General features: G+C 38.1%; 1 protein-coding gene across 2 annotated transcripts in view; it reads left to right on the top strand.

The window, feature by feature from the left end:
• Positions 1–6,079: 6,079 nt before the first annotated feature.
• The window catches only part of tmem271 (transmembrane protein 271), a 13,099-nt gene continuing 4,315 nt past the window's right edge, over positions 6,080–14,863 (top strand). Inside the window, exon 1 of one of the 2 annotated variants that reach the window (XR_014207964.1) lies at positions 6,080–7,902. Coding sequence is in view for 1 of the 2 variants with exons in the window: in XM_082177151.1 (XP_082033277.1) it covers positions 6,723–7,511 (789 nt within the window). In the remaining variant the exon portion in view is untranslated. Of the gene's footprint in view, positions 9,325–14,863 lie in introns of those variants that run through there. The other variant, XM_082177151.1, reaches the window with a different exon arrangement.

Here is a 14,863-nt window from a genome sequence, read left to right as displayed (position 1 = left end):
CGTTCAACAGCTTATTTTTTTGAGTGACTTCAGATGACTTAGTCATATGGATTTTATGGTGCGTTTGTGGTGTTTTTGCAGTTGTTTTGAAGCCTGAAAGCCTCAGTGCACTTTCATTGTAATTGCATGGGGAAGAGCTCAGTCACAATGCAATTCTTCAAAATTAGTCCTTTTATTTTGCACAAAATATAGAAATGCATAGTTTGGAATGACATGAGGGTTAGTAAGCAATGGCCTAGTTTCACAGACAGGGCTTGGATAACACCAAGATTAGGATTTATAGTTCAATTTGGACATTTAAGTAGCTTTTATAAACGTGCTTTGACGTACATTACTTAAACGTACATTACTGGTGTGTATCTTGTGACAAAACAATGTGCAAGTGCAAGTTGCTCTCAGTTAAAACAGCTCAAACACACATTTTAGTCCGGGACTATCTTAAGCCTCATCTGTGAAACTGGGGGAATATTCATTTTTGGGTGAAAACCCCACTTTAAGCACTGATAAATGTTAAAATATATCAGTTGTTTTGTCTCAAGATACACACCAGTAATGTACGTTTAGTAATGTACGTCTAAAGCACGTTTATAAAAGCTACTTAAATGTCCAAATTGAACTATAAATCCTAATCTGGGTTTAATCCAATTAATAAAATCTGAGTGATGCTGAGAATAAACAACTACTTTCATTACTAATATTAATATTAATATGAATAACCAATTCTTATACCAAGTGTAATTCATCTGCCTGCAGTTGTCAGGTAATGTAGCCAATTGCATTTCATTAATTATTTTATTTATTTTTAAGTGTTTTGAAGATGTATTATATTTAAATGTCTCTTTCTGTTTTGTTTGGCCATACCACCGTATTTGTCAGATTGACAAGAGTTTGATGAGGTTTGAAAACAAAAGTTAGAACTGATAAAACTAGATAGTGGTAAGAAGCGAGCCATGTCCATCATTTCAAAGTGCAAAATGATAATAAGAAGTCAGTAAGTTTATTCATAATCTTTCAACAAAATAACTCTCTGAAAGACTTTTACAAAGTCTCGATGTCTACAGGTTTTCATGCTTGAATATTGATCATTTTCTAATGTGTGTGTGTGTTACACAGATGTTAAGCGCTCCCCAAAAATAGCTATTAAAATTTCCCACAAATTGTTCAGATATTGCATTATGAAAAGGCGACTGCTAATTACCCTCATGTTTCATTATGTTCAATATTAAATACCGGCTAAATATTGGAGTTAATATAAATGCCACCAGGGAGTTTTTTATTTCAAATTAAATGAAAAATAGGGGAAATATTTTCAGTGTTTGGACACTTTTCATGTCTCTTCTCCCTCTTTTGCATATATATTTGCATCTCTGTGAAAATGTGCATCTCACTCTCTTTTTTAATGAAATAAAGTACTGATGAAAAAGCAAATATTCACCTCATATTCTGTGTAAATTTAATACTAACGTTGAGAAACGCTGGAGGAAAGTTGTAAAGAGGCAAATTATGCCCTTTTATAAAGTCTTGATGTTGTTTCAGGCTCTACTAGAACAGGTTTTCCTGCTTGAATGTAGATTATTTTCCTCATATTCTCCATTGTTGCGGCTCCTCTCTTCCCAGTCTGTCAGTAACGCTCTGTTTAGTTCCTGTCTCTATGAAGCCCCTCCTTCTGAAAAGCACACTGTGCTCTGATTGGTCAGCTGGAGCAGTGTGTTGTGATTGGTCGAGCGCTTCGAGTGTGTTTGGGAAATGTCCCGCCCCTTACCATAACCGCAAGTTTAACACACTACTAACTAACTCAACCAGTGAAACACTGAAGAAAGATATTTTGAAAAACATCTGAAAAAAAAAATCCTTTTGAAGTCTTTTCAAAATCCAATCAATTTCTGTTTAATATTCTGCTCTAGTCAGAAAAACTTAACGTTACGGTATAAGTGTACGAAACATGCGCAAAAAGGAGCAGTTGCTATAAAAACAGTCTGTTTTCTTTTTTAGTTTAAAAGAACATCAACATGCAGAGTCTTGGGAATTTTGCACCGGGAGCGTTTTCATGATCCGTCATAGTCTTGGATGTGGTGTTTTGTCTCGGCATGAGGTGCAGAAATCATGAGAACGCCTCTCACCCATGAACAGCATTTAATTGCGGTGATTACCAGCATTGCAGAGATAATTGTTCGGTTCTATGGTTCAGATTGGAGCTTTTGGGGATAATTTGCACTGTTTTACTGTGTATGTATTGGCTTGATAAACTGGTTTCTCCAGGGAACGGAGAAACAGCCCTCCTCTCGGCAGGGGGCTTGAGGGAATCAGCCAGTCCTGAAATTACCAGAGTTAATTTCACTTCTCAACTTCACGTCATTTCGAGTGAACTTTTAGCTCCATATTTTTCTTTAAAGAGGAGATATTGTGCTTTTTTCCCATGTTCATCCTTCCAGCGGGAGTTCTTCTCTATATCAGTGTCAGTGTTTCTGAACTCCTGAAACGCCTCCATTGTAGTCTTGAGTTTCTTCCGGGAACGAACCCGTCACAATATTCCTCATTATAATAATTAATGCGCAGAATAAAGGGGCGGGGCTTGGTTGAGTTAGTTAGTAGTGTGTTAAACTGGCGGTTATGGGAAGGGGTGGGACATTTCCCAAACACACTCGAAGCGCTCGACCAATCACAACACACTGATCCAGCCGACCAATCAGAGCACAGTGTGTTAAACTGGTGGTAATGGGAAGGGGCGGGACATTTCCCAAACACACTCGAAGCGCTCGACCAATCACAACACACTGATCCAGCCGACCAATCAGAGCACAGTGTGTTAAACTGGTGGTAATGGGAAGGGGCGGGACATTTCCCAAACACACTCGAAGCGCCCGACCAATCACAACACACTGCTCCAGCCGACCAATCAGAGTGCAGTGCTCAAGATAAATCCTAGCAATTCAGTACAATCTATATCTTTTATTTCAAATATATGCAATTTTCATTCACGTCTTTTAGCTTGTCAAGAGATTTAGTGCTCTAGTGCGAACGAGTCTATGATTGAATCTGGAAATAAAGCAAAATAACTGAGAAAAATGAGAAATAGTCTTCAGATGCAATGGCCATAATTTATATCAAAACATCTAGCATTAATTCAATCTCAAATGGATTCATTAAAAGTAGTTATTACTCCTCCACCTGCGTGACGTCATTGATGGTTGAACAACAGATTTGCGACAATGCGGTTTGGGAAACTAGCAGTTTGAGTTAATCAACGATGTATCGCACTATGGTAGTTTTCCAGTGAGTTATGATGGCGTTACTGACAGACTGGGAAGACAGGAGCTGCAACAGTGTCAAATATGTGAAAGAATAGGGTGTTTTTTGAACATTCAAGCATGAAAACAACATCAAGACTTTAAAAAAAGGATCCATTTAAAAGGATTTCTGCAACCAAGAATAACTATATTTTGCTACAGCACTGTCTGGTTGCATTCATTTACCAAAAGCATCATTACGATTTAACAAGTTGCAAAGTGCACGAACCGCTGTAAAATCCAAACTTTCCTGCACTGTACATGTTTATCTCACTCTTGGCTTTGTGGAGACACGGCATATGTAGGAGTTTTCATTCACGCTCCGTATGATATAAAAGCATGACTCTAGAAGCAGCAGAGCTCAATGTGTTCATGCAGATTTGGTGCAACATGCTCATTTGTGAGACAAAGAGTCAATTTTCCATCTGCACCTCCGTCTCTGGGGTGTGTGTGTGTGTGTGTGTGTGTGTGTGTGTGTGTGTGTGTGTGTGTGTGTGTGTGTGTGTGTGTGTGTGTGTGTGTGTGTGTGTGCAGATGAAAATCCACTGCCATCAAACACCTTTCAACATCACTTGCTGCGACACACAAGGCTCTCCCTAAAATAGGATGTGTGTGGTTGCGCATGCGGGACACGTCTGCTCTAAAGAGCCCGTAAAAGATGAATCATCTGCACATCAGACTGTGTTTTAGAGGTGACTGACGCAGAGACTCGCTGGAGATCTACACAGCCTGAAGAACAGGTCCTGCTCGGAGAAACACAGCATCTGTGGCGACTGCTTCACATTTGGCCAATAGGTGCATTAGAGACGTAGTTGAAACGCATGAAAACACTCTAGACTGTCTGAATTCTGAAAATGAATTCTGAAAAAGATTTTAGGACTTGTACGATTATTTTGACATTTCATATCAAGTGCACAGTTTGGCAAACGTTTAGCGATTACACATGTACTGTGCTCAAACTTCTCAAACTGTTTTAAACAGCATTTTGCTGATTGTTTAATCAGCATTTTGTATACAGCTCTAATGAGATTACATTATTTGAGAGACTAGATTGATATTGTTCTAATAGGCCTTCATCGCATCACAATAGAACGCCGGAAGTAGCCGCGAAAAAAGTGTACTGCGTCTTCCGGTTATTGCGTTCACCATGGCTGCCTGTTAATCATCACTGGACTACTTCGCTCTCGCATCTCCCAAAAGTTTCTTCTTTTTCTTGATTCCATTTTAATGGTTTAATTAAAAAAATGTATAACCAATTATTTAAAATGTAATGATTTAAGCAAAACTTTCTTCAAAGGTTAAACCAAACTTTTATTTTGACGGGTTGCCGTGTAGACATTTGAGTCGCTGTGTGCTTTATGATATGACGATAGTTTTTCTCAAATTAAGTTAAAATGCTGCTGAAGGGACTCTCAGAGCGGCTGTGTTGATGAAGTGCATTAATGTCCTCATATAGGCTGAAAACATCGCGAGCGTCGTGCGTGCCTCAGTGTGTGTGTGTGTGTGTGTGTGTGTGTGTGTGTGGTAAATGAAACAGCGCGTCTGTGCCATTCATTCGCAGAACATGCATGATTCCTATTTAAATAGTCTTTATGCGGTTTAATATTGACAGACACTGGTCTATATCGCGATTTTATTTAAGTTTACTGAGCTACTTTTCCTCTAAAGGTAACCACCGGAAGTGCGAGTACACTGCTGGGCGATTTCGACCGTTCCGAAACCAGGAAATGAGATAAAGGCCTATTCTGTTGTGAAATTCCCCATCACACTGCAGGTCTAGTGAGCTAGTGATTAAAAATGAGAAAAACTTATGATGCGGAGGTGTTTCTTCCTCAGTATTTTTGTTTTACAGTACAAATATAAACGTTTTTAAATCAAGATACATTTACTGGAGAAGCAAAATAACTTTAGTTATCAGGACTTGTTTTCTGAAAATGTGTCGAAATTAAGTGAGTTTATGCTTAACAAGAGAAAAACATCTGCCAATGGGGTCAGGAAAATAATCTTAATTCAAGTTTTTTTTCTGACCCAATTGGCAGATATTTTTCTCTTGTTTCAAGCATAAACTCACTTCATTTCGACACATTTTCAGAAAACAAGTCCTGATATCTAAAGTAATTAAAATATACACTTGTAGAATACTTTTCTTTTATGCATAAAAAAAAAAAAATTCTGATTTGTGAATTAACTACCATTTTTGGTCCAAATTTGAGTGAAATGTTAAATTGAAAAATGTACGTGTTTGATTTGAGAATGCTCATAACTTTTCTTTATTTCAAAATTTAGATTTACTTTTTGTATTTATGCATTTGGCAGACGCTTTTATCCAAAGCAACTTAAGGTAAATACATTCAAATTGAAATGGAAAAGAAAAAGAAATCCTAGATTTTCAATGAGTATACAGTCAAACCAACATTTATTCAGACATCTTCAACATTTCTCACATTATCGCAGTTTATTATATTAGAAAATGGTAATGAAATATGAGCAGAACTCAGTTGATATTTGACTGGTTTTGTCCATCCTTCTGTTAGACTGTCTCACACATGAATTATGTTGAATATCTGTCAGCTGTTAAATTTAACTACACAATTAGATAATACCAGTTTAGCTCGACCAATCACCAAGCAATGCTTCATTTTGTTCAGTCTTTGTGTAAAAAGCGCATTAGCAATAAAAAAAAAACACTTCAGAAAAACCTGATCAGCTCAACGTGTCGGAATAATATTTGGTCCCAAATTTGTATACATTTTACTGGAAGTATAATATGGTATATGGAAGTATAATATAATATAATATGTCACAGTTTACTTTATTTTGCTATACTCTATATAGTGTCCTGCACACACTACTAAAAGCAAACCACAAATTATATCTATAGTGTCTGAATAATTGTTGGTTTGACTGTATATATTTAGAGCGCCTGATGATGACACGCTGTTATTGTTGTTATTTTTAAACTGAGACAGTTTTATAAGCGTGACAACACGAACAACACTGTGTGACACATTCAGTAGTTGGTAAGTGAGACCAGTAGGGGTCGGAGCGCTTTCCCCTGATCTCCAGCCTCCAGCATATGTTCAGTCTCAGTGCTGCATGAGAGAGAGAGAGAGAGAGAGAGAGAGAGAGAGAGAGCGAGAGAGAGAGAGAGACTGAGAGACTCTTCTCTCTCCAGCATCAGACGCGAGGGATGCGCTTCATCTCCTTCGGGGTCTCGATGGATGGAGCGACAGGGTCATGAAGGTGACCACCACCTCTGGGTTGGATTTAGGGGGCCGTTACCGCAGAAGGAGCATATCCATAATTAATAAGCGCGAGTCGGAGATCCTAGAAGCGAAGCGCAAACACCGGCGAGTCATGTCACCAACCGACAGCGCTTCCAGAGGAGCTGACGAGGAGGACAAAGGAGGATGAAGGAGGCAGAGGAGGATTATAATGAAGCTGAGTGGCAAAGGACTGTGCACTATCGTCTCCAGCTGTGTGCTTTTCGTGTGTGCCGTGAGCGCGGTGATCGTGGGATTCAAATGCATCGCGTTGGGCTCCAGGGTGCGAGCGCACTTCCACCTGGGCACCGCGGCCGGCGCGTTTTACTCGGGCATTTTAGTGGCTGTCGGGCAGGTTCTGATGGGAGTTGCGCTGGTCTTTTGCAGGGGGAAGCCCAGATGTGCGAATTTCTTCCTCTTTGGGATTTTAGTGTTTCTTCTAGGGGTTCTCACTGCGTTTTCGGGCGCGGTGGTGGATGGCGATACGGTGTCCCTGGTGGAGAGGAAATACGCGCACTATTGCGCGGACTCTGTGGATGTAAACCCGGCGTGCGATGGGCTCAAGGTGTATCAGCGGGGTCTGGTGGTCTCCACTGTACTTAACACTCTGGAGTGCCTACTAGGGCTGATGAACCTGATTATTATTAAGCGTTACCACGCGGCGCGGTTTCGCCGGAGACGCAGGACGCAGCGTCGGAGCGCGCGCATTATCCTCAACGAGGAGCGAGACTTCACGGTAACGGAGTTTCAGCCGGTGTCCTACATCAACCTGGGGGTGTTTCACGCGTTGGACGAGGCGGACGGAGAGGTGCAGAGCAGGGGTCACCCGTGCATGGAGTTACCGGGCTTTTCGCCCACCAATCCGGAGCTTAATCACTCGTACCCGTTCTCTTACCCGCTTCACAGCGAGATGCCTCCTGCATACGATGACATATTCCCTGGAGAAGAGAGCAGCAAATAGCAGAGGAGAGCTATACACGAGGAACCGTTTTGCACTGACAATCACGCTGAACTTGCAATTGGCACGTTTATTTATAGTTGCCTAATGTACTTTCTATTCATCTCTGAGCCGACTCTCAGTTGTGCATAAACTACAGGACAAACCTGTGAGAAGGTAAACGTGCTGAAAGGATTATGTGCAACATTTGTTTTTGACCTTACTTGACTGACTGATTGTATTCTCGGTTCATCCCATGTCAAAATCCCAAAGGTTTGTGTGTACAGGATTCCCATTGGAATTTTTTGTCATAGTTTGGAATCTGTCCTAAAGGATCCTGATTTTCTTACAGTATTCCAGCAGGGCACAAAAACAAAAAGAAGTTTCCAACTGAGCAAAAAGAACATATGAGAAGGTAAACGTGATAGAAGTATGCATCATGTAAGTTTTTTTGTTTTTGTTTTTGACCTTCCTGATTGATTGTATTCCCAGTTCATCATCTCTAGTCAAAAAGGTTTGTGTTCAGGATTCTGCTGGAATTTTTGTTGCAATTGGGAAGCGAATGACCCTAAAGGATCTGTTTTAAAGAAAAGAAGTGATGAACTGAGCAAAAATAACATATGAGAAGTGTGTGTGTGTGAGTGTGTGAGTGTGTGTTATGATTTAGAACCAATCATAATTTTGTACTAGTATTCTAACAGGTATAGGACTATAAAGATTCCCAACTGGATAAAATGTCCCTGCAGGAGTTTGATTCTGAAAGGTCTAAAATGAGCCGTCTCATGATTTGTCTGTAATGTCTTCATCCCTGATGTTCAGACAGAGAGCATCTGCTGTTGGCGACACTGAAATGACAGGCGTTACCCATCAGACTGAACATCGTGGGATACGATTAGTGTTTCCGAATCGTGTTGTTCCGGAGTAATCGGAGAACATGTTCAGCTGAAACACATTTTATGTCTAGCATGTCAGTTGCTGGAGTTGTACGGTTATCCTCGAGTCTAGCGTCTTCATTAGAGGTTTCCGACAACACTTAAAAACACAAACTGGTGATTCAATAAACAGTGAAACAATCATTTAAATGCTTTTTGTACAGAATTCCAATTGGAATGTTGGTAATGTTATTCCTTTACTGTTGGAATGTCTGGTATTCCAATAGAACACAAAACAAAAAGAATTTCCCCCAATAGGACTATTATGATGCATTACGCAATAGAAATATTAATATTATTATTATTATTATTATGCCAACAGAATAAAATGCTCATGTAGGACCTCTATAATAACAGTTTTAGTTATGAAAAGTTAGATGAAAATGAGAGAAATGTTGCACTGGCAACTAGATGAAGTTAATTGAGTTTAAGGTTTTATATATTTTATTTCGGTTAAAGTTGATTGTATTATTAGGGCCATTATAATGCATTATATATTTTCATAAATAATTGTAACCAAAGTTAAAATGCATTAAAAATAGATTCCTTGTTCCAGTGCGTAAAAATGAATGGATAAGTTGTATAATCTGTTGTAACTGTGGTTGCAGTTATTATGCAACGCATTACAAGGTGCAATGCATCACTACTAATGCATTACAATAACTTTAGGTAAAGTGTCACCAGGCTTTTCAATGGTTCTAGTTGGTTATAATAATGCTGCTGTCTAGTAGCAAGAAATCCAATAAAATCCAAAAGCATAAAGAATCCAAACTGCAGATTGATTGAAATTGCATTGATTGATTGAATCCTGACTTTTTTGACTAGGGATGCCCACAGTTTCCCGATGTGTCTCTCTTGTTTTCCCTCATATGTTCCGCTTCTGAATAAAAGGTGTGTTTTCTCTCTCTCTCTCTCTCCTGATGCTGAGTCCCGGTTGGACTCGTGACAGTGTGTTCTTCCTCCAGCAGGTGTTGCCATGGTTCCTTGACCCTGTTTCTACCTGTGTGTAATTAGATATGTAACAAACCAGTCTTTGAAATGCAAATTTGCTTGGTTTTGTCGAGTCTGATCTGGTGCACAAAGCGAAGCTGGTTGTTTAATGCAACAAACAAATTCATACGTTTCAGTTTAGCGTTTTAGAACGATCCCTTTGAATAGATTTCACTCGATGCCAAAGGGACATTTTTACAAAGAGCTGCGCTTTTCATCTGAGGCATTATATGCATTGCAAACACGTCGAGAATATGCCAGATTATTCTGAGTGGATATTATATGCTTTGGCACGACGACAAAACCTCTGATGAGGCTTTTTCTGATGAAAGAGACGAGCTTTTGTCTGAGCTCTGAGATCACTGGTGAACGTGCTTCTGTTTTGCTGGGTTTTATTTTATTCATTATAAGATATTGTCAGCAGAAAAAATGACATGACTTTGAGAATGTCTCAGTATTTGGTGCGTCTTTGTTGTTTTTGCATTAATGACGGCTGTACTGAAAAACACATGATATGATTTGATGAAAACATCACAAGAATCTCGTTTACTTGCACTATCTTTCAAAAGGGTTGGCAAGATGTCTTAAAGAAGTCTCTTCTGCTCACCAAGGCTGCATTTATCTGATCAAAAATACAGTAAAAATAGTGAAATATTGCATTTGAATGTATATTAAAGTGTTCATTTATTCCTGTGGTCAAAGCTGAATTTTCAGCATCATTACTCCAGTCTTCAGTGTCACATGATCCTTCACAAATCATTATAATATGATGATTTGATGCTCAAGAAACATTTATGATTATCAGTGTTGAAAACAGTTGTGCTGATGCATATTTTATGTTTATGTAACAATATAAATGTGTTAACTGTAACTTTTGATCAATTCAATGCGTCCTTGTTGAAAAATCCCAAACTTTTGAAAAGTAGTGCATATTTAAAGGATTAGTTCATTTTCAAAAAAAAAAAAATTTGCTGATAATTTACTCCCCCCGATGTCATCCAAGATGTCCACGTCTTTCTTTCTTTAGTTGAAAAGAAATGAAGGTTTTTGAGGATTTTTCTACACAGAATGGACTTCAATGGCAACCAACTATTCCAATGTTCAAAGAACGTTCAAATGTCCGTCTCAATGCAGCTTCAAAGTCTCGACACGATCCCAGTCGAGAAATAAGAGTCTTATCTCACGAAACGATCTGTCATTTTCAACAAAAAAAATATATATATATATATTTTTTAACCACAAATGCCCGTCTTGTACCATCTCTGAGATGCGCCACGTATTACGTCATCACGTTGGAAAGGTCACGAAAAAAATTAAAATAATAATAAATTAAAACAAAGATGTTGGACGATTTTGAAGTTGGAAGAGAAAATGAGATGACATTTTTCGCCCTTCCCTTCCTTTTGTGGTTAAAAAGTATATATATTTTTTTAATTTTTTTGAAAATGACGATCGTTTCGCGAGATAAGACTCTTATTTCTCGACTGGGATCGTGTCGAGACTTTGAAGCTGCATTGAGACGGACATTTGAACATTCTTTCAACATTGGAATAGTTGGTTGCCATTGAAGTCCATTCTGTGTAGAAAAATCCTGGAATGTTTTCCTCAAAAACCTTAAAGCAGGGCTATGCAGTTTTGGGAATTTCTTCGCTGTATTCTCGCTTTTTGCTCGCAGGTTTCTCTATAGAGCTCCCCCTACTGCTTTGGAATAGATATTTGACAACACTGTCGAAAAACTCGTTGGCGACTCTCAGATACCAGAGGCTAGTAGATCAACGACATCAAAGCAGACGGGACATTCTTTAAACAACTTCTTCATTCGGGTTTGAACAGCATGAGGGAGCGCAATAATGACCGAATTTTAGCAGATTTTTTTGCCGTAAAGCAATTCGATACATCTGTTTTTTCAGGCGCTTGGGGGGTGAGAGACGACCACCATTCAACCCGAAAAAAGTCATATAACTATTCCAATGACTCCGAAGCTGTTCGGTTAAGGTAAAAAAGTTACTTAGTTTCTTTAATTTCTTTTCGACTGAAGAAAGAAAGACATGGATATCTTGGATGACATCGGGGTGAGTAAATTATCAGCAACATTTTTTTTGAAAGTGAACTAATCCTTTAATTAGTCACCTAGAAATAGAACTTTGTTTTAAATTATTCTAAACGCAAACATTTAAACGAAGATGTGTTTTTTTTTTTACGTGATGTCATACTTTTTAGACCCTAAACTCCACATCTTGTGCACATAATCTGTGATTTAAAGTGGGTTTTTCTTCAACACTGAAGCCTGTGATGATGTACAGTATCAGTGTATTTTATTTTTCTGAAAGGCGTCTCTAAAAATGACACTCCTCGTGATTAGTTTTTTCCTGAAATGTCAAACACAAAGCCATTGTTATTGGCGAGGCGTTTCCATGCAGAACGTTTCAGCTTATTAGCGTTGTGACTGTGGGATATGATTAATGTTGTTATAGGAGAGCATGATCCTGAACGAAACCACTTCTCATTCCCAGCATATATCCACCCCGTCATTTACTGGAGATGTTTGTTTAGGTTAGGATGAAGCATCAGATGCGAGCGAGCGCTGGCACTCAGGTATTGAACTCTGCCGTGTGCATGATTGCCTTGTAAATATTTGAAGCAAATCTTTATGCATGATATTTTTACGTCTTCACAATCTCACCCCTCTCGAGTTTGATTAGCTCGTGAGATCTAACAGTCCACATGTTGGGAGTGCATATACTTCCCGATTTCCCCGAGAGGATTCGCTCATCATTAATAGAACTAAAAGAGCTCTGAATATGAATTAATAGCCTAGAAGGGAAACGCCGGCCCTTTGAAAAATGGCAGTCGTGCAGAATAACAACTGCATGATGGGAAAGCGAACACAGTCATTGTGTTCCTGTAAGACGCTTCCGACTGTGAAAAGTGCCTTTTGACCCAATCCTTTAAAGACTCGCTGTATATTTTGATGGAAATGTGGCGTTAGGAAGCAGAATGCGCTGGAAATGTTGCTGAAGGTCAGGGAAAGTTCTGGAACGGTTTGTGCTGTTGTGACTTTTCCGTTCTTTCATGGCAAATCTTCAAAAATGCTTTTATTTAGCTAATGGAGGCCAGAGACGTGTAATGCAATTTGCTTGTTGCCTCATTTCCAGCCCATTTTCTGTTATCTATTATTCAAATGACCAGGACAAGAAATCATAATGTTCTGCCCTTTTTAATTTATTATTATGCTTTTTTTTTTTGCTTTTTTTGTTGTTGCTTGTGGCCTTTAATTTTGATAATGAAATACACAGTCTAGTGGTTAATGCACTTGTTTGTCAGACTGTTTTAATATGGAAATATGAGTCAGTTGTCCGAGATGTCATGATTTCTCTTGTTATTCTCCAGATTCATAATCTAAATCAAGCACGTATTTAGATACGCATATACATCTTTCTTTCTCAAACTTCATAATTGCACATGTTCATCTTGACTACAATTACAGCCAATCAGAACTGTATTTGTTAAAGGGGTGGTTGATTATGATTTGACTTTTCTAACTGTAGTTAGTGTGTAATGTTGCTGTTTGATCATAAACAACATCTGCAAAGTTACGACGCTAAAAGTTCAAAGCAAAGGGAGATATTTGCTTTTGAAGAAATCACTTTTTAAGGACTACAACAAACGTCTGGTAGAGACTACACCACATTCCTCCCGGGTTAGTGACATCACCAACCCTAGAATTTACATAAACCCCGCCCCCAGAACACGATTTATAGATTATCAAGACAGAATATACTAATCAATGACTAGAAGATAACTGCACATCAGCTTCATAAATTCATCAACTAACCATTCAGAAATGTCCTGTTGCTTCTACATGTTGTCACTTCTTCTTGAGTCTCTCCATCTTTCTGACTCCGGTTTGAACATAAAAGGCTAAAAGTTTGTGAAATGTTCAGTGCATGTGTGTGTGAGGTAAAAGGACACAAGCTATTGTAGCTCCGCCCCCTGTGCCGGGAGCAGCAGCTCATTTGCATTTAAAGGGACACACACAAAACGGTGTGTTTTTGCTCACCCTCAAAAAGTGACAATTTTAACATGCTATATAAAAATATCTGTGGGGTATTTTGAGCTAAAGCTTCACACACACACTCTGGGAACATTAAGGACACATTTTACATCTTGTGAAAAGGGCATTATACCACCCCTTTAAACTTCAACGGGACGAATGACTTCTTGATTTAAAGAGTTCTTCTGTGAAGTGACATTTCTGAGCGAAACAAGATGTTCAACAACAGCAAAAAAATAATCTTGTTCCTTCTTTGAAATGCATTGGATTGTAGAAAAGTGGCTGTTATTTATATGTTAGTGAAAAAGGAAGGGGTCATATTTCGATGAGAGATTAAAGTATTTTTCTTTGGAATATCGCATTGTGTTTTTGAAAGGAAGGAGATAATGCTTCCTATATATATCTTTTGTTGTCGACGTCTAAAACATCATATTTTGGTGACTTGATAGAATAAAGGGAAGGTTGCATGACAAACTCTAGAATAAAACTATGCAAAAGAAAGAAAAATTCAAACCCATGCAACATTAAATATGGGTTTAGTCAGTATGCCGATCCATAATGTTTAGTGTGCCTTAAAAATTGCAAGACATTAGAAACGCTAACACTATAAAGACAATTTAAAACGTTTGAGAAAGAGTCTCTTCTGGTCACCACTGAGCATTTATTAGATCCAAAATACAGTAAAAACAGTGAAATATTATAATAATTTAAATCAGCTGTTTTCTATGTGAATATCTAGTAAAGTGTAATTTATTCCTTTATTTTTTTTTTTTTTTTTTTATCCTTTATTTTACCAGGTGATGTCCCATTGAGATAGTCAAATCTCTTTTACAAGGGAGCCCTGGATTCCTGTGATCAAAGCTGAATTTTCAGCATCATTACTCCAGTCTTCAGTGTCACATGATCCTTCACAAATCATTCTAATATGATGATTTGATGCTCAAGAAACATTTATGATTATTATCAGTGTTGAAAACAGCTTCATATTTTTGGGGAAACTGTGATACATTTAATTTTTCATTATTCTTTGAGGAATAGAAAGTTCAAAAGAACAGTGTTTATTTGAAATAGAATCTTTTGTAACATTATAAATGTCTTTTGATCAATTTAATGTGTCCTTGTAAAATAAAAGTTACTTGAATTCTACATTCAACATTTTTGAATGGTAGTGTATTTTACAATTTTTCTATTCAGCCTGTTTTTTTTTGTTTTTTTTAATCATTTTGTGTATTGCTGAGCCTCTGCATGGTTTAACACTTTTCAATGTTTGATTTTTGAGGACATTTTGGTTTATTTTTGTATACGCTAAACAATTCTGGTCTTTTAAATGACTGAAATCTGGATTAAGCAAAAGAACCACGGAATCTTTATGCATTTCGTTTGAGCAGATTTTCACAATG

The sequence above is a fragment of the Leuciscus leuciscus genome, assembly GCF_965113295.1.
Source record: "Leuciscus leuciscus genome assembly, chromosome: 8".
Taxonomy (NCBI): domain Eukaryota; kingdom Metazoa; phylum Chordata; class Actinopteri; order Cypriniformes; family Leuciscidae; genus Leuciscus; species Leuciscus leuciscus.
This window is presented reverse-complemented; position numbering and strand designations above follow the sequence as displayed.